The sequence below is a fragment of the Anser anser genome (genome assembly GCF_964211835.1).
Source record: "Anser anser genome assembly, chromosome: 7".
Taxonomy (NCBI): domain Eukaryota; kingdom Metazoa; phylum Chordata; class Aves; order Anseriformes; family Anatidae; genus Anser; species Anser anser.
In genome coordinates this window covers 28,641,308-28,667,021 of record NC_139727.1, presented here as the reverse complement: position 1 = coordinate 28,667,021, position 25,714 = coordinate 28,641,308, and the positions used below count along the sequence as shown (strand labels likewise).

General features: G+C 43.4%; 1 protein-coding gene across 8 annotated transcripts in view; it reads left to right on the top strand.

The window, feature by feature from the left end:
- SH3PXD2A (SH3 and PX domains 2A) overlaps positions 1-25,714 on the top strand; it is a 251,243-nt gene that overhangs the window by 211,639 nt on the left and 13,890 nt on the right. For 6 of the 8 annotated variants that reach the window (XM_083845062.1, XM_083845063.1, XM_083845068.1 and 3 more), the window contains 6 exons: positions 176-289; positions 4,848-4,931; positions 16,253-16,370; positions 21,838-22,172; positions 23,049-23,098; positions 25,545-25,664. In XM_083845062.1, coding sequence (XP_083701188.1) covers positions 176-289; positions 4,848-4,931; positions 16,253-16,370; positions 21,838-22,172; positions 23,049-23,098; positions 25,545-25,664 — 821 coding nt within the window. The remainder of the gene's footprint in view (positions 1-175; positions 290-4,847; positions 4,932-16,252; positions 16,371-21,837; positions 22,173-23,048; positions 23,099-25,544; positions 25,665-25,714) is intronic. The other 2 variants (XM_083845064.1, XM_083845065.1) reach the window with 1 other exon arrangement.

Sequence of the window (25,714 nt, the reverse complement as noted above, 5' to 3'; positions counted from 1 at the left end):
TGTCCTCATCAGGCACTTTGAGAATATCTGATAGAAACGGCGTCTTTCTAGGAGACTGCAGGGTAACTCAAACCTGCACCAAAGCTTCTGACTCTGTGCTTGCTTCTCAGTAGCATCCCACTATTCATGTTCCTCTTGCTGTTTAATGAGCAACTTCTCTTGCTTCTTTTTGTAGGCTGGTGGTTTGTGAGCACTGCAGAGGAGCAGGGCTGGGTCCCTGCTACATACCTGGAATCCCAAAATGGAACCAGAGATGACTCTGACATCAACACATCCAAGACTGGGGAAGGTATGGAAAGCTTTTTGTTGTCAAGAGGAAACTGATATTCACTTGCTGTATGCTTTACCACCAGTAGGAAAAGAGCAACTTTGAAAACTCTTACAGCCACTCATGGCTGCTAATCCACTGTAGTAATCTCTTATGCTTTTTTAAATCAGTAAATAAATTTAAACTGTTGAAGATGAAATTAGGATGAAGTGCCATGCCTGCAGTTCTTTTGTGACTGTCTTGGACTGTCATTGTGTTTAAAAAAAATAAAATAAAACAATGAAATGATGCCTATCTTAATACCCTTAGACGATATAAAAAAAAAAAAAAAAACTCGTGCAAGTCCACGCAGCGTGTTTTGGTAGAGGTTGTAGACTGTTGGGGTCCGTCAAAGGAAAGAACTTGCATGGCTTGTCTGCAGAAATTATATAAGTGAGAGCTTTTAATTGGAAGAATATGCTTTTTGGAGCCACAGGTGATTAAAAGGAGTGAGATTTAACTTCAGTGGTGGCTTCTCAGTACATTTTTTAAATTAATCCTTAAAACTAGTTTAAGTGCTGCTTGTTGTGGTCTGTGATTGTGTGGAAAGGTAACTTTATTTGGTGTGGTCTTACTCTGTTACAACTCAAGTGCCATTTGTCATGTATATGTATCCAGCTGTGCTGTTTTTTGGCTAAAGATGCTTAATTTGGGTTCCAGAAATGGAATAGTGCAACCTCACATGTTCCCCTGTTCCATTATGAAAGACTAACCACATCTTAATGGACTTCTCATGTAGCAACTGTGTACAAAGGACACTTTTATTATCATTTGCTTCATTCTAATGAATCTCTAGCTAAATTTGTAGGTGCTTTTGACATGACACTTACATAAAACATATGTGGAAACTCAACTGACCTTTCCTTAGCATAGAGGGAGGAGGTTTAGAGATGTCAGGATGACTGTCTGCCCATTAAGATAGCAAACAGGCAAAATGTTACTTTGCTGGGCCTCAAGGGTGACATCTGTGGCTTATTGAAATCTTTGGCTCTAACTCATTTTTCCCTGCTCAAAGCTACCCATATCCTGGTTCACTTAAGGTTTAGAGACTGACTGTAGACTGGTAGGCAGGGAACCAATCTGGTATGATGCAACATCCTAGCAGATGCAGTAAAGTTTCCCTGTTAGTATAGAACAAAAAACTTGCTGCTCTTTTCTGAAAGAGTTGAAGAATGCTTTGTCTGTTGATCTGTAGCTGCCTCCCTCTTCCTGACTCTTAAATATGAAGCATGCTTGACAGCCTTATTGCTTAAACTGCTTTCATTTCAAGCTCTCCTCCTCCTTTCATGTTGCCCTCTGGAGTGTACTCTGCAGAGGATTGTTGCTCCATGGCAATCTGTCCTGGGTAATGGAAAATCCATCAAATGCTCCTTATCTCCTTCCTCTCGGTCCTCTTTAATCCACTACATTGCTCTCCTCAGCTATGGTCAGCAGTCACATTCCCTGCCTTACTGCAAATCCAGATATGCTGAAACCTGACACTGTTCTTCCCTTCTTGTTCAGATCCATCCCAGTGACAAATCTAATTGCATTACCTCCGCAGCTGCTTTGATGTGCCCCAGCTTTCCCTTGCTTTTCAGTAACTTTGTTCTATGTTATTAACCACATAAGCTGAGGCTCCTTTTGTTCTTTTTCTCCCTCTTTCTTTCCCAAGTAAAGATGTTTGACTTGAGCTATTCTCCTCGCCACATAGTGGAATGGCCTCCCAATAGTTATTAGTAGGAAAGAAAGACTTCCATAAGAGAGAAAGGAAAAACTCAGTTCACTCTCTTAATGAAGATAAGTGTGTAAAACCAAACATTTACACAGACAATTTGCCCACTCTCTCTCAGTAGGCAGGAGAAGGGGACTCTAATGTAACTGAGGAGGACGGCACTTTGACTGGATTAAGTGCCCTAGCCCCTGCATGTAGAGTACATACTATTTTCAAAATTAATTCTGTAGATGTAGACTTCCTGCATCTATGGCATCTGTACTGTCTGTTTGAAGGGTAGACACTACTGTAGGGAACTTTCTGTATCGGCCTCTTGGCCTTCTCCATTTTCAGAGGGTCTAGAACAAGTCTACAAGCCAGGCAGACTCAGAGGCCCTCTCTGTGGTGGCAGACCCTTGTAGAGATAAGGAGGTGCTGAGTGCAAGGTATTAATAATACTGCCCCTACATAGTACTAATAATTCTGTGCGTCTCTAGTTTCTTCACTGAGAGACAAATGTGTTTCCTCCCTGTGTTTGAGCCTGCACAACATCTATGGTCAGGATGAGGGTAGACGGTCAGCTGCTACCTGGGCCTGTGTTTGGAGTAACACCCTCTTATGGAGCTTGGAAAACATTCAGAAAGCAATCTAGAGAAACTTGTGTAGCCACAGGAGCTGTTAAAGTAAACATCTTAAAATGATCCCTTAAAAGGTTTAGACACTTCTTGATAAATAACCTTTCTGGTGACTAACTAAGGGATGGCCACCAAAGCCCAAGTCTGGGATCGAATGGCAAAATTCAGTATTGCTGAAGATGAAAAACTGACTCATAAAAATGTGGTTGAAGTATAAAAGGCTTATTACTAGGGATAGCCTACAACTGTTGTGTAAAGGAGAACACAGTGGTGGATGTGTGTGACCCTCTGTGGAAGACCGGGAGATCCCAAATGGCTGCATCCTCCACTCAGCTCCACTCTGTGAGCAAGGAGCTGTGGGTGACTGACCTCTGACACGAGTTTCTCCCCTTTCAACAGCCCTCCCCTTTCACAAACCTATTAGATCAATGTCCTTAATCTCCTCGCTTCTTGGACAGAAACCTCCTAACACAGTCACGTTCTGTATCAGCATTACTGTGAATTCAGCTACAGCTTCTCTCTCTGCTATAGTCTGTATGTCTCCTAAAATGTCTTGTGTTGCCTCTCATGTAGCGTGTGTGTAACTGGCAGTCTAACATCATGTGGATTTGAAAGCTACCAGGTTAAGCCAACGTGAAAGAAAAACACTACCAGGAAGGATTGAAGACAGCTACTCATTTGTGCCACTGTGGGCTTCCAAGAGGATTACTAAGTCCCTTTAGCCAAAACCACAGTGATCTATGTACTTAAAATCCATCTCCCCAGAAACTTCATGGTTCTTCTCTGCTTTGATCCACATGGGATCAAAGCAGAGAAGTACAGAATACCACTAGCTAGACGTTGTTAAACACCACTCACCACACCTCTACTTAGGGTGGCTAGGGAAGGTTTAGGCCTTACAGCAAAGAAGAAATTTGAGGAGAGTGAGTTGAGTGCGAGAATTTGCACTAAGCCTCAATAGCTGTGAAGGGGGCAAAAAAAGGGCATCAGCTGCTTTTTGGGGGAAGTTATTAACACTTGTTCAACTAATCCTTCCCCTGATCAAAACATTTTGCTGTTCCTAGTTGGCTGTAGAGCATAGTTCTAGAAGACCATGAGTATGAGGGCATGTTCCCAAAATGACCGCAGAGTCAAGCGATTATTAATGAGATAATGAGTTTATGAACAGCTTTCTCAGCATCACTAGGAAAATGGTTGTGGTTGTGCCCTAGAGATAGCTGAAGTGTAATATTTTGCATTACTCTTGTCAGCACCAAGCATACTTTCGGTAGTTGCCAAACTAGAGTGGAAGCCCTTACATGGGAAAAGGAAAGTGTTTGTGTGTGTTTGTGCCAGTCCAATGGTTCCTGTGTTGTTCACATCTCCACAACAAGAAGGAGGAGCTGAAGCATAGTTCCATGTATGCAATCTGGAAAACAAGTGGTGTCCTCTGTGCACAGCTGTTCTCACAATGCCATTTCCATAAGTGTTTTGTCTTTGTTTATATTTTAAGCATAAATTATTGTTTGAGTGTGGAACTAAATCTCAGTTCTGCCTTGTTAGCTTCTTGAGCCTGTTCAATAACAGCAAGGTTAGATATTTTCGTTATTTTTTCTTACTCATTATGTTAGAAGTTGATGTCTAGATCATGAGTATTATCTGTGGTAGTGCTTGAGTTGCATGTTGCAAGCAAGGAGACAACAGACACTTTCCAGCTGGGTGCAGTTCCTGAGTGCTGTTACAAATGAACTCACATATCGGAAGCTACCTTTTTTTTTTCCTTTTTTGTTTTGTAATGTGATAATTTATTTAGAGAAGGTTAGAGCCCTGTTGGGTTTGATTATTGTATGCAGTGGAGTGAATTCTCCAGAGACCCTGTAGCCTAACAAGGAGATACGACTGCAGTGATGTTGATCTGTCCTGACACTGCAGCCACCTTGGACACGTTTTCCTTTGTTGTGTAGCTTGCTTTGGGTCTGTGTGTGTGGCTTTTTATTTTTTAAAGAAAACTAATATCAAGGGTGGCAATTTGTGATGGTTCTAGGTGGCTTATGTTGCTCAGGCTCAAGAAGCTAACTTTAACTGTACTATATAAACTAAACCAAAGTTTCTGCATCCCATCTAACCTGTTCTGCTAACAAGACCAGTGCTTGTAAATGCCATATTTTGTTTTTATTCCTCACCTTCCCATCATTTTTTTTTCTTTTATGTTTCCATCCATGTTCCAAACTAGTTTCTAAGCGACGCAAGGCTCACCTGAGGCGCCTGGACCGGCGATGGACGCTGGGCGGGATAGTCAACAGGCAGCAGAGTCGAGGTGAATGAATAGCTTCCTATGGCACTGGCCCCTAAGGGCACACCAGAAAACATGCTGCTGTGCACTGGGGTGGTGCGGCTGGTGTCCTTGGTCTGCGTCTTTGGTACTCTGCTAGAGAGAGGCCAGAGCTCCAGAGTTCAGATGTGGATTTCATATGTGATGGCTTGAGGGTGTCTTGGGTGCATGGTTAGGTACCCCAAGAGCTGGAGGCTAATAACCAAGTGTAATTCTGCAGTCTGACTGTTTGTGCAGCTTGGGGAAGCTCACATCTGTTGTGTTTTAACTTTGGACACATCTGTACTCGTACTTACTGAGGTAGGAAAGACTAAGTGATACTTTCAGGGCTATTAAAATAAGAAGAATGCCAAAGAGTCACGGTCAGAGATGTGCTGAGATGGAAAAGTGCTTGGTGTGGAAAGATGAGAATCATTCCACTTGGTCTCCTTTCTTCCCTGGAATAAGTGCTTGGTACTAAAGGCAGACTTCTCTAGAAGTTTTGGGAGCTTTTGATGTCAGTCCTAGTTGTTTAAAATATCACTACTAGCAACATCTCTTTAGCTTTGCTGGTCTGACAGGGAACATAGGAGGGGAAAAAAACAACCCCACCACCTTATGTTTTGAAGTGGCCTTTGGGTAAAGTCTGAGTAATCTTCCAAACAAAACGTTTCTCTAGTGCATGCAACTCATCTTTCCCAGAGTAAAAGTATCCCTTTGTTCTCTTCCCCCTTCCTTGCAGGATCATCCAGGTTTGGTATCCTTTGTACTTTATAAAGGGGAAAAAAATCACTCGTACCTTTTGTGTAAGCTTTACATAATCTTAGTGAGGGGGGTGGATCCAGATACAAGCAAAAGAGAAACTTACCAGTTGAGGGAAAAGGTTCCTTTCCTAGTAAGGAGAGAATGTATTTTTAAAGTTTCAAATTTATCTTATCCTGGCTTTGGTGGCAGGTGTGTGTGCAGACCCATGCAGGTGTCAAGCAAGGTATGAATTGGGTGACGTTTTGCCTATACTTCAAAGTATCATTGAGGGATTCAAACTAACAAGAGGGGTGTAGCTATTGTACCTTCACCCTGTAGCAGCTAATACTATCTTCAGAAGACACGGTCTTGCTTCTTAATCACCAAATATACCCTGAAGGCACCAAAAACAAACAAACAAAAGAAACATAAGCACACATGCTATCTTGTGAGGAAAAACAACTTATGCTTATTTCTGTTCCTAAAGAATTTGGGAGCTACTTGTTTTTGCTTGTCAAAATCTGGCAAATACTTCCTGACAATTTAACTGGGAGAATTTGGGGGAATCAGTTTCCTAAACACTTTGTTTACCAGTTTAAATAAATACATTCTTTCCTATTCATACCATATTACAAAAAAAAAAAAAAATCCATAAAATATCAAGGCTGCAGGGTCAGTCCTGTCGCATAGTGGATTGGTATGACTTGAGGATCTAAGTTCCAGTCCCAACTTTTCCCTCTTATGCCCATCATCTGTATGTGTGTATTCTCCAGACCTGCCCTCTGGTTGGTGTCACAGTGTCTTCCCTGGCAGCCTTCCACACCACAGGCTCACAGAGTCTCTTCCATCCCTGCCTTTGTCTTGCTTGGTAAAAGTTTCTTTCCTTTTAGGCCAAGCAGTGCTGGGTTTCTGAGTGTGGGAGTGTGTGCTTTATCTCCAGCTAGATCTTGGCACAACCTGCAGCATCTCAAGGGTTGGGGCATCCTCCAAGGAGGAGCTGTTGCTATGAGCTCTTTCCAAGGCATTTCAGGCCCCAGCTAGCCAGGTTAGCGAGAGCTAAGGTGTTCAATGGCATCTGAAATAGTAGGTTAGGGAGCTCTTACGGGAGCAGGTTGGGAAGTAAAAGTGATTTGAGCTTGAGGGCAGGTTGGAGGCAGTATGCATCTGGCATAGCTGCAGCCTGTACAGACATTACTCCTTCCAAACTGCTATTGTAGAAAGTATGAGTCTCTTTGGGTGTTCAGCCCGCTGCTCTCTAACAGATCACAGTTTATATGAGGTCAGGAGAGACTCGTTTTTCGCTTCTTTCCCTCCCATCCCAGCCCAAAAGGCATAAAACAAGGCCAAATTTGGGTGGGTTTGTGCAGAAGTGACAGAATGCCTGAACTCTACACATGCTGCTGCCAGCCTTCAGGCTCTTGCTCCAGAGCACAGAAGAACTAGTGCTGCTCAAACAGGAGGCTGCCAAAACTGTTCAACAGAGGGTAAACAGCTTCCCTTCCCCCACTTGACCTCTTTCTTGGAAATAAATTCAATTAAACATTTTGGCTGAAACTCATCCCACCCAGTGATATTCTGCTTGTGATAGTCCCAGCTTTTGGAAGGGTTAGCTCCAAAAGTTCACTGCAGTTTAAAAGCAGCCTGTAAAGGATGCTTCCTTCTGTATTTATGCTTGGGTACCATTGATAAGCATTCTTATCAGCTGGGTTTGTGGTCAAACTACTTAAAAGACAAAATTAAAGATGGGTCTGAAGGCAAGGATTTTCCAAGTGACTCGAGTGTTTCAAGTCCCACTTACCAACCTGGGAATGCTCCCCGTGCTTTGCAAAAGCAGGCACTTGCTTCTCTTCTTCTAAAAAGCAGGATCTTAGTGGTCTAGCATGTCATCCGCAGTCAGCCTGGCTGTGCCTCTGCCGTGCCCTGGTTATGTGCTGGGAGCATGCCCTCTCTAGCTGAAAATGCCAGTCTTGTGCCATTCAGGACTGCTCAGAAGTATCCATTGCCCTGAGACTGTAGGGATTCTTGGGCACCGGATTTGCATCCCCTAGTATTAAAAATATGGGGAAAGCCTGAGTGCAGAAGAGAGGGCTGTTTGCCTCCCTGGAAAAGACTACTTAATGGGGGAAGAAGTATCAAGGGTAACATATGGCTAATTTATTTCCACCATTTTCAAGGCCATTTAAAGAAGCTAAGCAACCCTGAAATTTAGAAGTTTGGGAACAACGTTACTGGGTCTGCGAATAAGTAAGATGAAAGACAAATTATTGAATATCATGGTAGTGCTCCTTTATTAAAGCTGAAAAAAAATCTGCAAAGAGAACAGCTGTAGTCTGTTTTTACAAAGAGAAACAGATGACATTTGTTGCTGAAGTTCTCTCTTTAAAATGTCTGGTGTGCCCAGATCTAAGAGATTACATTGGTTTATGTTTCTTGTGTAGTTGCAGAGCTTGTTTTTTTTAAATGTTAAGTGTTTTTAAATGTGGGAAGTTTTCTAAACTTTTGTCTGTACATCGTGAAATTCAACTAGTACAAATACCAGTTGTGAGGAGAAGCCTGAACATTTGTAGTTTTCCTCAGTACCAACCCTTGTTGGACCTTGCACGCTACGGCGTTGGTGCTCTCTTGCACCAGGTGAAATGCCGTTTCTACAAATGCATTTACTTGAAACTTCCCCTAGGAGAGGGCTTAGGATTGTTTACAGGCTGATTTCATGAGAAGTCATTTGTGTTATTAGTGTTTGGTTGGGAAAAATGGGGGTTTGCATGCTGTTTTATATACCAGATATTTGACATAAGTTATTGCTTTTCTGGTTTTGTGCCCAGCGCTCAATTAGAGCTGGTACAATGCGGGAATAACTTTATTCATACCCACAGTGCAGTGACATATGGGCTGAATTTCTGCCAAATGAGCCTATTACTTAAGAGTAGCTGCTAGCACGAGAAACAAGCTATTCAATGAAAGAGTTAAAGCTATGATTTGGAAACTGGAGGTCTTCTGACTGCTTGCCTAACTTACGGGGAGGGGGAGAGGGGGCAGAGGGAGGGAAGGCAGCTGTGTAACCACTGAATTGCTCTCGATGCTCGAACCCCATCTCCCTGCCCAGGCAGGTCGTTCTGCAGCCAACTTTCCAGCTGTGCAAAGAGACCTTGTTCAATAGCAGTAACCCAGCCTGGCCGCTGCGCTCGTGTGCTGTTACCCTTTTCTGCATCTTACCGGATCTGCTCTGCCTGCTTCGGCAGCCCCTGCATCGCTCAGCCCGCAGGACTTCTCCCTTTGTTTTCACTCCTTCCTTGCTTGTCCTTCATCCGTTGACACCATTTGTCACTGGTGGCTTTGCAGCCCTAAATCAGATGGGCACAGCTGCACGTTTGGATTGTTCTTTCTCCTTCCCCCCGCCCGTGCTCCAAGGAAAGTAGTAAATGTTTATTACCCCTTGCTGGTTGAAGAAAGAGCATGTGCAATACAAAACCGTTTAGAAGAAACGTCATCATTGTTCTTCTTTGTGTTGGCATGATGTTTTCTGGTATTTAAAAAAAAAAAAAGAGGGGGACAAGAAGGGGAGAGACAAAAGCCGAGGAGCTCCTGTCTGCAGATGAACGCAGTTGATAACTGTGGATAGTTATTCTCTCTGCTGAATATTTAGACAAGTAAAACCAAGTCGGTGCTGAATTACTGCCCGGCTTTCTGGAACGGAGAGGCTTTTTCCAGAAGCAGGTCTGACAAAGGGGGGGTGGAGCGGAGGGGTGGGGGAGGGCGAGCGCAGACTGCTGACTGAGGGGAAAGTATTTTGTAAGAAAATTCTTCTGCGGTTTGGAAGACGTAGGCTTGGGGCTGTTGCGTTTTGCTGAGAAATCGTTAATTGGCTAATTTCTAGCCTGGCTCCCCTCTATCCCCCCCCCCCCCCCCCCCCAGCATTTCAAACAAGGCCGGGGTCACAGAAAGTTGGGGGCACGTACAAACACCAGCTGGGCAAAGGAAATTGCTCCTGTGCTTGGTTGGCTCCCAAAGTGCCGCACATAACTCGCGTGCTTATTTGTGGAGACCGAAAAGAGCAAACTTCTAAAATATAGGTGAAGGAGGGGTACCCAAAGCAGGGCGTTTGGATCTTGGAGGCAGAAATTTCTGAACACTGGCCATTTGCCTGGGAGAGATGAGGCTGATTGTGCAGGGCTGGAAACGTGCACGGTATTTTAGCTGCTTAAACGCAAGGTTCCTGTCCCAAATACTTCACAGCCTAAACAAAGAGAAAGAGAGCTCGTGCATCAAAGGAGCCTGGGCAAGTGGCAATTTGGCGTGCATCTTATTACAACCAAGAGGTTTTTCACAGTGCAAAGTGATACTTGTTTGGTATTTTTAAAAGCTTTTAGAGAAGGGCTAAAACTAAGCTTGCTTAGCAAGGCAGGAAGCTGGGGTAGGTAAAGCTTATTTTAGGAAGGATTTGAGAGTTTCAGGTTATTTGATATGACGGAGGAGGGAGCCTGCTCAGGTTGAGGAGGCGGCATAGGAAAAGCATGGAGCTGAGTGGGAAAAGATGAAAGGATGTGGAGGAGTGGGAAACGTAAAGGGAGCAGAACACTTGAATGGGTATTAAAGCAGGATGATAGCACTAAGGCTTGGAAATTCAACGTGGGACTATTCAATTTGGTGTAACACTTGGTAGAAATCTGGTTGAAGAACCAGTGTGATGCTGGGCACAAGCAGTTTGCTGAAAGGCTGGGAGGGGAGCAAAAGAGAGGATGTGGCTGTGCAAAAGAGATTGAAAGGCCAGATCTGAGCTCTAGCAGAGAGGAGCAGCAGTGATAGAAGATTTTGAAGATGTTGGGGAAAGGAACTGTTACCTTGGTGATAGACTAGGAGGAATCTGAAATAACCAGTGCCAAGGGAATTGGGAAGATTGAATAAGGAAGATTTGGAAAGCACTACTGAAGCTCTACGTTACAACTCCAGCAGTAAAACTGCAGGTCTGCTTTCCTTGACCTGACAGTAAGTATAAATCCAGACAGCCAGAGGAGGGACCAAGTTGCTTTCTCAAGACACCTCGTAATTTTAATGGTGTGTGTGTGTGTGAGCACACATGTAAAATCTGAAGCCCTGGTTTGACAGATGGGATTGGAAGGAACTTCATGGGCTGTTAAGTTTGGTGTCTTGCTCTGTCAGACTATTAAGTACGGCTTCTTCAGGAACTGATGGGGCTTCATCTTAGCTGTTTCAAGGTTTTTACTGTGGGAGAGGGCTTTTTCCTTTGTCTTAGTGGGTCACCTGATACAGAAAGTGCCAAGTCCAATGCCTAAAAATTCTTTTAGATTTTGTTTTCACCAGTAGACAAAAATACAGCAGATGAAACAACCCATATGGGTATACACTGATTAAAGGGATGGTGATGGAATGGACATGCTTGCTGGCTCTGTAACTACATGCTCTAATCCTACACACAAAAAGAAGCATGAAGCGTTATTGTCCTGGTCTGCCATCATACAAGAATAAACGTCAGTGACATTAAGTCCTCCTAAATTATAAGAAGTTAAATGTTAGCATCACTAGCTTTTCTGCAGCCAGTATGTTTTATCAGAGCCAAGGAACAGGCTGGGTAAGATAGAAGAAATACTTCAACTCCTGCTACACCATGGCTGCAAAAATGCCCTTTTGCTGCTTGATGAGTATTGCCAAGGTGCCTGTAGGTCATCTTGCTCTGCTGTATATCATGTGATTATAGTAAAAGCAGCTTTATAAACACTATTTATGCAAAAAGTTGTGCTTTATTAAAGTTTATCTGAAAATAAGTGGGAGAAGACATGTAGGCACTCTTGAATTGTCCTAGCGTGGTTTTGGATTGCTTAATATGAGTTGCTTTTACACTGCTTTCAGCAGCCTTAGAAGCAACTTCTATTCTCAAAACCAAGAGAAGCTGCACTGAAACCTGCCTGGCTTAGTACAGAGAAAGGAGTTTTACACGGGTTTTGTGGTGCCAACACTTCAACATTTTTTTCTCTTCTTTTTTTCCACGAGCCATTGAGAAACATTGTATGTCTTTGGCTTACGAAGGAATGACCCACAACACTCAAATACCACTGTCTTCCTTGTACCAGGTCTGCTGAAAATAGCATGGCTGCATACGTCTGGGACCACGCTGTATAAACCACACACTGTACATAGCAGCAATGCGGGGCAATGTACAGCTCAAATGCTTTGTACTGTGTATGGGCACGTGTCGTAGCTGGGCTTTAGCAGCCTGTGTTACACTTACTGGTGGGAAATCTCGGTTGCTAGACAAAGCCTTTCTCTAGTTTTGTGGTCTGACACATGGCTGCTACAACCGTCTTTTACTATCCACACAATTTTCCTAGTGATCCACCAGGATTTGCATCTTAGTTTTGGCCCCAAGCCTCTACTGTCTTTCTTGAGGAGCTTTTAGGTAAAACCCAAGTAAAATAGAAGCTTACCTCTCTGTGGGGTGGAAAAAAAAGGAAGGAGAAAGGTTGATAGGGAAGTGGGTTTTGCACTAAGTAGTGGGTTCAGGGCTGGGCTGCCAGCATATCTGGGAAGGCTGGGCTAAGCACTTGTACAAGGGGGTGGCGTGGGTCTGGTAGTCCAAACAGCACAGGGATCCTTGTTGTGCATGTTTTAAGTAGTCTGTGTCTGGGGGGGAAGGATGACACACTATTTCCTTCCTTCCAAGCTAAGTGGGTTGCAGCTGGATAATGCATAATGTGACAGACTTGTGTCATAGCTCTTTGCCAAACAGGCTTTGCTTCTTCGTGCTTGCCTTGTTTGGGCTTACTATTATGGCTGAACTTCCAATAGAGCTATCTCCTTCTGTTCAGCTGGGGAAGGTATCTTTGACCTGCAAATTAGAGGTAAGGAAATACAAGTTAAGTTGGCTGATTGAGTTAACAACAGATCTCTGGGTGTCACAAGCTAAAAACAGCGTTATCTTTGTGCCATTTTCAGCTATCCTGAAGGGGGTAGGACTCTCATCCCATTATTTCCAAAGTGCAGCCTTTTAGCTGGTGTATCTGTTTCGTAGCACGTACTAAAGTTTATTCTGCCCACTTGACCTCAATGGTGAAGTTGATGTAATGGAAGCTGCGGCTGGGGAATACAAGTTATACTCTTGTTTGCGTTTTTTTTCTGCTAATTGTTAAGTCAAAACTTGATGAATCGGAATTAAACACTTGTGAATTCTTTGCAGATCTGGGCATACAACTTTGTTGGTAGGTCTAGGATGGTTCACTGACGTGTGTTTTGTAACATTGCCTGTCACAGTGTCTGAACAAAACCAGCATATTTCAGAAGTGTCTGTGTAACTCGGTGTAGTGTCTTTTCCCTGGCTGCTGCTCTGCTGATTCTCTCATGAAGCCATTTATCTGCGTTAAGTCTTAACAGTAACTTCATGTATCTATCATGAAGTGTCAAATAGCTTCTCTTAAAGACTTGTGAATAGTTGTAATCTGATCTGTCGAATGCTACATCAATCCTCTGAAGTGACACATCCATTGAAAGCTCCACAGCTCCCTCCAGCAAACGGTGGTTTAGGCGTAACATCCTCTGGCTAGAGGATGTCTTTGAGAAGCAAACCAGAATTACACTTGGGTTGTGAGGGGGCCCATATCTTCAGAATACGGTTTAAGTTACAAACCTCATGTGTGTTTGTGGTATCCCCTGCACCACTGGAAGAAACCAACCGCGTGTAATCTTGGAAATAGCCATATTTTTTGCTGTGAAAGCACTTTGCAGGGGGAAATTTTAATGGTGCCTTCCTGTTTTTGATCTGTAGGCTTAAAAATAGAACTGCTAGGCACAAACATTGTAGGACCCTCTCTCTGAGTGGATTTTAACCCAGTTTTGATTGTCTTGCTTCGTGGGAGATCTTTGGAAAGCTGCAGCTCAGAAGGGCCCTCAAGTCTTACCTGTGCATCCCAGTGTCACGACACTTGGATGGGGCTGCACCTTCCTTAGCAATTTGGTGTTTGTTTGTAGAGGTGGCCTCTGCCTCCAGTCACTCAGTACCCCTGACAAGCAGTGTTGTGTGGTGTATGCAAGGCAGCAAGGTGAGAGCAATAGGCCAAGCAGTAATGTCATACGTCTGTTATTCTTTTCCCTGGTAGCCTCTCACCAGGAGAGGGTGACTTGTGTGAAGGATGAAAGGATTTAATGTTCAGAAGGTGGTGATTGCATCCTAGTTTGCGGAGGACCTTTGCCCCAAACTTTTATTTCCCTTGAATGATCAGACCCAGAAATGCTGTGAGGTTGATGGGTGACCATTGTGTCCGTCCCTCAGCTACAAGAAGTCGTGCTGGAGCAGGAGTTTACAAAGCCGTGTTGCAAATCCAGGCGTGAATGCTGAAGTCGTGACCTCCCCTGTCCTCTGCAGCAGTAGGGAGGTCACATCCCTGGAGAGAGTGGGAGCGCTCTGCCCAGCGAGAGGAGCTGGGGCTCGCTGAGTAGCTGGCTTTAGCTGCAGCAGGGCCTGCTGTTTATGTGAAGGAGGAATAAGATAAACAGAGAAACTTCTGCTGTAGCTGTAGTGGCAAGGGTGAACTCCGATAGAGCAGCTTTGGTATGGGGGAGAGACAAAGCAGAGCCTTCTTCCAACACTAAACAAACGTGTGGCTTAGCTCTGCACTGCTGGCCTAGAAATGGAGGTGTCTGAAGCAATGTGTAGCTGGGCAGTGCCGCAGCTCTGTGCGCACAAACTTCTCATCCCTCTCCTCCTGGGGACAAGCTCTGGGTGCCCGGGGACCTTCCACAGTTCAGTTTAGTGCTTGGGTTTTGCAGGTGGTAAAAACCGGACTCTCAGCTCCTTTAGCAGAAGTCACTTTAAAAAGAGGAAAAATAAGTCTGCCTCTACCATGCAAAGCAGAAACCCAGCACGGAGAATTGTCCTGTGACTTTGAAGTTAGGTTTCGTGTCTCTGGGAAAGGTGTGGTATCTTGATGGTGCTAATTACAAACTAGCTGAAATTCCTTAGCAGTAATAAAGTGGCTGCATTAACAGGGAGCAGGAGAGAATATTTTCCTCTTGGGGGCAAAGATTTTGACGGATTTTATTCCATCGGAATTAGAAAGATCTACTGTGACCCATCAAAGGAAGCTGGCTTATGAGATGCAGTTTTGCTGAATCTTCTGCCACCAGATGCTCTGCCAATGTTTTTTCCCCATTTCAGAGGTATTATTTCTTACTCTGTCTCAGCAAGGCTTTTTTAAGTTTCCGTGCTTCTCCCAGCAACAAAATGCATTTGAGCCACAAGACCAAACAGATGGTTGGGTCTGCTTCAGTCTTTCCAAAAGAGCGTTTGCGTCAAGCCGCTGCAACCTTTTCATAGCTCCTTTGTTCTGCAGCGATCAGGAACTCTACATTCGCTTAATTTCCTGCCAGTTCCTCTGCACTGACAGCCCCCTGTTTGTTCGTGGCCATGCCTTGTTGTGACTGCCAGTAGAAAGGGCTAGGAAGGCCGGTTGGGGTGTGCTTTATTGCTTGCCTCCCCTGCCTTTGATCTAGCCACAGAAACTCATGCTGTTACATGCACCGTAGGCTGGGTTCAGGAGAGGGGTTTGGTAACTTTTTCCACGTCTGCTGCTGCAAAGCGAGGCTGGCAGTTCATGTTTTCAATGCCAGTTGTAATTTTTCAAGCTAACGGAGGAAAAGGTTGACCTCGAGCGTGATGGAGGTGATGCAGTAAATGACTCTCGGTGGGCGGAGGAAGATGCTGAGAAAGTGTCTGTCTGCCCTGGTCATTGGCTTGTGCTCAGCAAGTCAGCTCACCTCTGCCCAGCCTGGAAAGGAGATAGCTGCTGGAGGTGGATGGGGATGCTAAATTTTTGGCTCAAACCTCCCTGCTTGAAATCTAGCCTGTGCTTTTGAAGTACGTGTCTCGGTTCTGGCCCTCCTTTACCACTGCCACCTGTGTACTTCTCTGGAGTGAGGTCTAGCAGAAGCATGTTTGCAAACATTTCACAACCCGTGAATGCAAGATGATGTACGGTCTCCTGTTAAGTGCAACCCCCTTATATTCACGTCACTTCTTTTAATGGTGTTTCAAGCTCGTTCCTGTAGCCCCATGCTGCTCTGGAGCTGCAGGGAGAGCGGCGAGCGTGCTGGGCCGGCCCCTCGGAGCTGGGGAGCATCGGTCCCTCTCAGGATCCAGGGCTCGGGTTTCAGTAACACAATGCTTCGTGCAACCATGTGCGTGTTCAAAAGAGCCAACTGGCTGGAGCTCCCGCGGTGACGCTCGGCTGATTTGGCAGCCGGGTTGATTCTGTCAAGTTACAGTATGGGAGTTAAGTCCAGCTTCAAATCCTCTTTCTTACCCGCTCGAGGAACTTGGGGAGGGGGGGAAACTCTCAGGGGACTTTGTGTCATTATTGGCATGGAAATGTTTGGTGATTATCAGCAGCAGGGCAGTGGCAAGGGGCTGATTATCTATCATGTCGTCAGCATAAATAATCAGTGGGCCCCTGAGCTGGGCTCCGCCTTTTGTAATGGCTCCACGTAATCACTGCATAACAGTTTAAAAGCAAGCAGAACAGAAAAACAGCTGGACTAATCCTGACCCTGACTGATGTTGCCTTTTCTCCCTTCACTAGAAGAGAAATATGTCACCATCCAGCCGTACGCCAGCCAGGGGAAGGATGAGATTGGGTTCGAAAAAGGGGTCACCGTGGAGGTCATCCAAAAGAACCTGGAAGGATGGTGGTACATCAGGTAAAGAAGCTGCACAGCCACACTGCTGCAGAACCTGTGGCAATGAGCTTTTCTGAGCATTCGCTTAATGTTAGTACGTAAGTAATTCTTGTTGGGTGAGGACGCCCCTATTGCATCTTGAAGGAATGCAAAGAAAAGGCTAAGACCGTGTTGATTAAAGAAATATTACAGTGTATGCAAAAGCTGTAGACTGTTCCAGTGGGGAAATTCCTTAACTTCTAGATGTTTTCTTCTTCCTTCAAGTTAAAAGCCCATCTCTGAGTTGAAACGAGAGTCCTAACAGTGATTTCTGTTGTGTGTGATTTTAATGTGCTTCTGGTATAGGAGGTTTTCTGCAGCCCATTTAAATCTATTTATAGCAACAGTGAAAGGCTGATTGTAGTCTGTTGAGCTGTTTGGGCAGGTGGTGTTATTCCCCAGGACAGAAAAGATAACTTTGGCTGTAGCCCTTTTCCAAACTTATTGATGGATTCAACTTATCAACTAATTTGCCTGACTTCTGCCTATCCAGATCAGGCATTCAAGCAAGTAGAGGGACTGTGGTTCAAGGGCAGGTGAAGTTATCATTGTGTATCTACCTTTGTTATGTATTTGAAATAGCAGTCATAGAGGAGAGACTTATGACTTAAAGGGATTTTTACGGGAAAATGTAGGTTAGGTGTGTCTAAGAGTGATATGAGGTGTAAGGAGAAGTACTTAATGAGATCTTTCTCCATTTGGGTCCATGCGGCACTTAGGTTTTAGTGCTCTGTTGTGATTCTACCCCTTTGTAATATATACATTGCTTATGTGTGTGGACCTGGTAGTGCTGTGACACCCCGTGTCTTTTTAAGCAAGACGCGATACCACAGGTAGCTTAAAAATGCAGGTTAATCTCAGGCAGTGCAAGACATCTCAGCTAGTCATATTTCTAGTCAGCATGTAATTATGATTTTTCTCCTTTCCCTTCCCCAAGCCATAACTTGCTTTTGTTTAAATTCTGCTTGATTCATCAGCTATGAATGAGGGCTATGAAAGTGCTGACTGCAGCAATGTTTTTGTTTTTCTTGATGTCCTGTACTCAGATTCCATCTAATGCTCCCATAGAGGGAAGAGGCTAATAAAGATAGCAGTGGAGTCAGGAAGGCACTCCAGATAGGAGGAACACAAAATGCCTGGGTTTGGTCAGGTCACATTTTTTTCTCCTTTAATCATTCACAGAAGTGAAATCCAAAGTTGCAGATAAAGGAATCAACAGTGCATAGGTTTTCAGGGGGAGGAGCAATGTAAGACATCTTCAGTTTATTCTGGTTGTTTTTCTGAAATGCAGCTGTATTACTACTGTAGGTTCCCCCCTTTGCCATACCAACAGCTGTACAATAAGTAGAAGTCCTTTTTTTCCCCCTTTGCCTTGCACTTTCCTTTGGACCAACCACATTTTTCTAGAAACAAGTGTGTGTGCGCTTGTCAGGCTTTACAGCAGAAGTGCATGTAAGTGGTTCCTTCACGCTGATCCACGTGAAGGACAGTGGATGCCCCAGCCTCCCCACGTCAGTCAGGGAACACAACATGCCCTTGGCTTTGTTTAAAGAGAGATTTTGAGTTGAGCAGTCCATTTTTGTTGAAAAATGTGTTAGTTCACCATATGAGCGTGATGACTGCATTGGGTGTCAATTGTCATCATCTCTGCCACTCCAGGCACTGCTCTGCTGTCTGGCTGGAGAATAAGCAGCTCTTAGAAACTTTCTATTTTTTGTTTTTGTTGTGTTTTTTTCCCCCATCAGCAACATTTTGGGAAATGTTGATGCAGCGATCTGTTCATGACAAGCTGGTCCTTTGCAGCCCAAGTAACTATCTCAAACTTATTGTGCTGTTTATTAGGTTTAAGCCCCCATGTGTACTTTTTCATACCGCTCAGAAAAAGATTCCCCTTCCTCGGGAATTCTATTTTCTGAGTACTGAGTGCCTTAAAAGAAGCAGCTCTTTCTCCTGTAGTGAGTGTGAGGGGAGGCAGGAAGATACCTCAGCCGAATCCTGCTGCCTTGTCTGCTAAGCTGGATAACAGGGGCTGGACACACACATCAATGCTGAGAAATAAAAACAAACCCAGCAGCTTGCAAATGGAATCCACCTTAAAGACATTAGCTTGTTCCACCTTAAATATGTAATTTCCCCAAATTCCTCGCCATGTGCTGATCCTCATTTCCTGTCCTTCTTTTTCTTTTTTTGCTTTTTTCTTTCTATTTTTTTTTCTCCCCCAGTTTGCTTCCCTCTGGAGTAATTCCAGTGCTCTGGAGCTGGAAAGCAGATGTGACTCTCAGACTCACAGAGGCACTTCTGACTTTTTTTTAACATTCCTATGGTTTGAATCCATTTTTTCCTTCATGTAATATAAACAGGGAGGGTTTTGGAATCACTGTGGAACCAAGTCACTGCACCTAATTCTGTAGCCTTCCCATCTCATTGCCGTAGAAGCTAGAGGCAAGATTGGTGTCTTCCTTTATTTTGCCCCTTGTGCATTATGACTTTTTTTTTGAAGATTTGAAATCGGGAGAAATTAAAGCTCTGACCTGGGACCCCTCTTAATCTTCCTCTGGGCTCAGTGGATCTGTGCACTCTTTGTTATGATGAGAGCTGACGTTAACACCCCTTATTTAAATCTTGCTTTCTAGCACTACCCTCACCTGGAGACAATCTTATTGCAGGCCAGATAAGTAGCAATATGCTAAGCAAATCTTCTGTTATTTGCCTGCTTCTTCAGTTTTGTTGGTTGTTCTGAGCCTGAGACCGATGAACGAGGTGCAGTTGGGGTGGTAGTAGCTGCACTAGAGTTAGGAGCAATCTAGGATAGATTGAGACTTAGAAGGATATTTGTGATTCAACTCTTGGACATGAAAGGAAGGTCATTACTAGTTCAAGGCTTCTCCAAAGCTGGTCAGCCTTCACCTTAGCTCTTGATCTCCCTGTTTCATAGGTGAAAGTAGCCTTCTAAGGTGATGTTTGCAAAGAGCTTTGCAGTTGCTGAGTTCAAGGACTAAGGTGAAAAAACATAAGCCTATTTGACTTACATAAGAATCTTTTATTTGTGGAGTAACACAAATAAGCTGGCAGTTGCTGGCAGCTCCTGCTCAGCATTAACTTCAAGTTGAATTTACAAACTCAGAGGAAGAAATAACTCACAACAGCCTCTCTACTGAGGGTATGTTGCCCAGACTTATTAACTGCCCAGCTAATGCTGCTACTATTCATTGCAAGGAACTGTGTGAGATCAGAGGTGTGTGAAGCAGCGGGGTTATATGGGCTGATCCAAACACATACAGTTGGCAGGAGAACTAACGAGCCAGTACAGAACCTGCCTGTTGCAGCTTTTCTGATCTTAAACATGTTAAGTCTCCCACAAACTGAGATGGATGTAAAATGTTTTTTTTCTTGCCGATTTTGCACAATCAAGCTCTGTTGAAAGTAACCTTTGGAATTGGAGCGCTTGGTGCATTGGCCGAAGTGGCTTTCTCACTGAAATCTTAACATCTCCAGATCACGTAAAGCTATAAAGTCCTTCAAAAAAAAAACTTCCCTGATGCACATGCAGCAGAAAGTTCTGGGCAGTAGCACTGCAAAAGGACCATCTACTGCAAAACCAGGTGGTGTGAAAAGTCTTCAGGACTTGAAAACAGTACTGAGAGATGCCTCCCCCCAAGGGAGGATATGACATGTATGGAAGTCTTTCTTTTTCTTTTTTCTTTTTTTTTTGAGACTTGATTTGAGGTTTATCCAAAAATCCTCAAAGGGGACCGAATTGCATAGATCCAAACTGCTTCCTGATACACAGCATCTAGCCACTGATACTGTATCTGTTGGAAGCCACATCAAGTCATTACCACTTCATTACTTTTTGTTAGTCTCCCTGCTGCAAACGAAGCTCAGAGCTATTGAGATGTATTTTTTTTTAACACCAGAATCCTTGGAAAACCTTATTACTAAACTCTCTGAACAGAGGAAATCCCCTATCTTTGCCTTCATGTGTTGCAGAGGGAAGCTGCTGTAGGGAACAGCAGCATTTCTGTGTAGTGTCCTTGTTGATCTAGATGGGAGAGAACGAAAAGGCAAGCTTTCAAACACAAAGACCCTTGTGCTCCTTGCTGCAACTACAGCAATTGTACTTGCTTTTGTACAGCCAGACACTAATGAAGAAGCCTAAGGAAGCAAACATACACTACATTTTCCTGTTCCCTCCATAAAGTCCCAGTGCCATTCTTGAGTGTTTGGATGTGGAAAATGAGCCCAGGGTATGCCCTGGTGCAGAAATAGCACAATGAATCCCAGAATCCATGCTTTGCGTGACAAATATACATCCAATAGAGAATGATTTGCTGATATTTTTTCCCCTTCTCTAGTTCCTTCTTCTGCTGTCGGGGTCTCCATTTTCACTGAAGAGCCTTAGAGTCCTACTGTTTTAACCTTTGTGTTTCCTGCAGATTTCCTGAGCACCAGGAATTTAATGGTGCCTGCTTTCCTACTTACAGTTCAAGCACCTGCCTTGGGTATCTTGAGAGATTAAAGAGAGAAGGGTTTCAGTGACTCGCTCTGTAGCAAGTTACGGTTTCATTAGGGAAAGCAGAGTTCATCCACGTGGTCCTCCCTGGAGTCTGATTGTAATCTGAAATCCCTGCTGAGGTGTTAGGAATGGCAGGAGTTAGAAAAACCATCTTCCCAAAAGCCCAGTTGTGGAAGAATGACTTCAGTTTGAAGTGTAGCGTAAGCAGCTCAGCCTGGTGCTCTGGGAGCACGTACTGGATTCAGGTGCCTGTTCAGATTTCCCAGTTTATTTCTTCAAATAGCCCCTAGTTTGTTCAGGAAAATGAGTCTCCATCAGAGCTGTTTTTTCTAGTCAAATTGTTTCTTGACCTTGCAGTGATAGAGGAAGCTACAGTGGTTTAAGAATCCCATTTTCTCCATAAAAGCTGATCAGACTGGACTGGGAGTTATGGGAGGAGGGGAAGTGTTCATTATAATAATTATAAGGAGATAGGATTTCACAAGGGCCTTTTATAGAGCAGACGTAGGGTCTCTGTACTGGGATGAATTTTACTCTTATTTTTAGCCCTCTTTCATTTTGAGTTGCTGCTTGGAAGGATTAAAATATTTTTCTCACTAGCTTGCATTTTTGCTGTGTGGAAGAATACCGAGTTTATCCAGCAGTGTCTAGATGCGGCATAAAACAAAATGGTGATGCCCTTTGTCTTGTGAGTAACTGTGTGCCTTAGCCAGAGACTCCTTCCTTTATGATAAACCACGTAACAGCAGTCTGCAGTTCACTACTAACTGAGCTGACTCTAAGATGTCAATAGGTAATACATGAATACAGACCGTAGAAGCTAGTCTGAGTACTGCAAGTTCAGTTTTGGATGTTGTTATCCATCATTTTGCCTTTTTTGTTGCACCTGAAATGCATGAGAAGGCTGTTTGATATTTCCTTTTGCATCTTCAGGTATCTCGGCAAAGAGGGCTGGGCCCCAGCTTCCTATCTGAAGAAGGCTAAAGATGATCTTCCGTCTAGGAAAAAGAACTTAACTGGGCCAGTGGAAATCATAGGAAACATCATGGAGATCAGTAACCTGCTGAACAAGAAATCATCCACTGACAAAGAAACTCAAGCAGAAAATGAGACTTCAGAATCACATATCACCAAGAAAGAAATCAGTTTGCCCATTCTCTGCAATGACTCTAATGGTAATGCCATGATGACCCCAGACAAGCAGGCTTCCAAACTGGCACAAGGATCCCCAGCCGTCGCAAGGATAGCACCACAAAGAGCTCAAATAAGTAAGGCAGTAGTTTGGATTACCACTGGCTTGCAATGAATTCTTGTTTTCTGTCTTTCAGGGCTGGCATTGCTTAAGGTCAGCTGAGGTCCTGTGTGTCCTGGCTTTACAGCTGTGCCTGCCTGAGCAAATCTTTGCACTTGTCTGTAGATCTGCAGGGACACCAAGATATGGTCGTTTGTTAACAGTGATAAAATTTGACTGCACTTTTTAAAAGGGCTAGCTTATACTTGTTTATCTTAGCCCATATGCAGTCACTTAACAACTTTTCCTGAAACAATGTTGTTTTTTCCCCCCTTTTGAACACCCTAAAATGTGCCACCCACCCTCAGTAATGTGGATAATGTGATGGTCTGTTCAAGTCAAGACCACCTATGTCTTTTCGTGCATTCGTTTTTCTGTTTTCCTGGGGTTGAGAAAGTCAAGTTGCTATAATGTTTTTACTACTTCATCTGCAAAATGCAGATGCTAATACTATTCTGTTCAGGGAATGGCGAAATAGTATGATACAGGACAGTATGAATGTTATTAATTTAGTGGATTATTTTTACTGCTGGGGGGAAAGCTAGATACTAGGCCAATTCTTTGCTGGCCAATCTCCAGTGGAGCTGGTCAGTTCCAGCAGAAAATACAATCCACTACTTTCTGGCAGTGAATTCCTCTTAAATTTGGTAGCTTAGCTGAGATGAACAGCAAAATTACCTTAGTATTTCTAATATATCCTCATAGTTACCTCCGTGAAACAAGATAGGAAGCTTAAATATTGCACGTATTGATTTCTAATATTCTCACTGTGTCCCAGAAGAGAGCTGCTGAGGAATGTGTTTAGCAGTAGTTAAAAAGTTAAGTAAACTTTCCCTTCCTTTTTCCTACTCAGGTTCTCCAAATTTAAGAACAAGGCCGCCCCCACGAAGAGAATCTAGTCTGGTTTGTATTGTTTTATGGTATATAGTGGCAGTGGGGAAGGTGTGTGGGTGCTTTATGAGACTTCCTACGTCTGCACTGGGGTGGTGGTTGTAGTATCTGAGACATCTTTTATTTTCATGGTTATTCATTTTATTGTTTACGTATTGAACAAACCTAGACATCCTAATGCTAACTGGAGGATTTGTTTTTCAAATCATTGCCCTAACTCATCAAGTATAGAACGGTTCTTAAATTGCTGCCACCTCCCAGCTGAGAATGTCTTACGGCTTTGTTGTGTCTGAACCTAGAAAAAAGTCACTTACAGTCCTACTGAAATAAGTACTGTGAGAAGGAGCTCGTGTTGGACATGAGGCGTTTGTACAGATCTAGATATCAGAAGCCTTCACATGTGAGGATGTAGGACTCAAACTGATGTGACCCTATAGCATCATGCCAATCATTCATGCCAATCCCTCAGCTGGATGGCATGAATATTTTCACAGGAAAAAAGGATGAATTTTAAGAAGGGAGGGTGTCGTAAAGCTATTATGTCCTGTGCATGCACATTAAAGCCTGTTTGGCCAACACAGAAGGTTTAAAGTTTCTCTAGGTGTCTTTTGCAAGAACTGTCTTGACTTTAAGTGATGACTTGTCTTAACAACTGGGAATGTCTCCCCTCCTTGCATTGTTCCCATCTTTAAGATGGCTAGGCGTCGCTGTTACATATGTTTAATTGACTTCGGATCTTATGGAAGGGTGTGTTTTACAGGAATGAAACATCTCCTATGATCCTTTATCCTCAAAGCTGCAAGTCTGGACTAATTTATGTGATTTGGTCTGTCATCTTCAGATGGGCACCACTCAGTAATCCTTTTGCACAAAATTCATGCTAATAACTTATTTATAGATAGGCAATACATAGTATTGAATCTTTGCTGTACCCTTTACAAAGAGTATGTGCCTTGTAGTTCTGTCACCTGAGATGCCTCTTAACAAGCTAGATGAATATCATACTAGTATTTTCTAGACTTTGGCATTACATTTGGTTTTAACAAGACTACCACACTTAATCCCATACTAAAAATAACAATGATAATACATGTGAAACCCTGAACACGTCTGCTGTTTCCAATTATCTTCATTTAATCCAAACCATCCTATTATCTGAAGGCATTTTATTATACTGTACTTCTGCTGTGTTTCAGCATTTATAGTGCTGAAACATCCAATTATAACATTGTTAGATGCGGTTTCTAAGGTGCAGCGTTGCATTATCTGCAAAATGCCACGTGCTGTGTGAGATGAAACATGGATTGGTAGTCATGGGGATTATCTTAGAAATGGGGGAGCACATGAATAAATGCAGTATGTAAATTGTCTTTCTCCCTTTAATTGTTTAGGATTGTTTTGTCTTCTGCTATCCGGTGTCAGTGGCAGGTTTAGCCTGTGTTCAAGAGATGCTGACATATTGGAGTTCTTGTGTTAAGACCTGAAGGAGTGAAGTGCAGAAGCTGTGAAACTTCACCATCCTCTAGTCTATCTGTAGATAAGCAATATACTAATCTGAAAAGCTTCTGATACTGAAATTTTTGAAGGGACTTTTATCCCATTTATCCTATTTATCACCTTAAAAATAATTGAAATGAACTCTAAAATGTGACAGTTTAATGTAAAGGCACTTAGCTTTTAGAGGAGTCTGGTATGCTGCCAGAATGGCTGTAAATAGCAGTGTCCTATTTCTGGTGGAGTCTCCATGCAGTCTAAATGCAGGTTGTGTTGACATTCAGGTGCTGGGGTTGAATAGAAATTTCGGGTCTGTTATGGGGAGGAACTGGAATCTTGTGATCCTAACGTCCTTTCCCATTCCCGTATCACTTCAGCTGAGCAAAGCTTTCCAGGGTCTATATTATCCTTGTTTCTTGCTGTGACAGATGCCTGTTAGGTTTTATCACTGAAGAATTCAGATTGTTTAAAATCTAGCAGCATATTAAGAGCAGTAATTCATTAGGATTAAATTTTAATAAAGCAGTATATTTGGCAATAGGCAGAATCTATCCTGGGCCTGTTGCAATGCAGTTTTCTACAGTTGTGACAAGCCATCCAGAACTGAGTGTTTCTGGACAAAATCTTGGAGTAAATGGGCTGTTGTTACAGTGACTGGAATGGCAGCTTACACTTTATGGCCCGTCAGTTAAATGTTTTACTGTTCAGGTAAAGATTATCCCAGTTTTAATAGCTAGTGAAGGTGTCGTGAACAGTGAACATTTTGAAAGCTTTCTCTCTTGTGGCCAATCTCAATACTTCAGCTTCCACTCCAGAGAATCAGGAAGTTGTCATTAGGAAGTAGCACAGGAAGAAGGAAGAGTTTTAGTGAATAACACATCTAAGAAGGCAAATACTTGCTTATACTACTGTTCAGCCCAGTGTTTCTAAGGCTTAATTGAACAAAACTTCCTATTTGTCATAGGGTTTTCAGTTGCCCAAACCACCAGAGCCACCCTCTGTGGAAGTGGAATACTACACGATTGCAGAGTTCCAGTCCTGCATCTCTGATGGGATAAGCTTTCGTGGAGGACAGAAGGCAGAGGTGAGCCTTAACGGTGCAACTGGAAAAAATAATAATGCTTGGCTATTGTA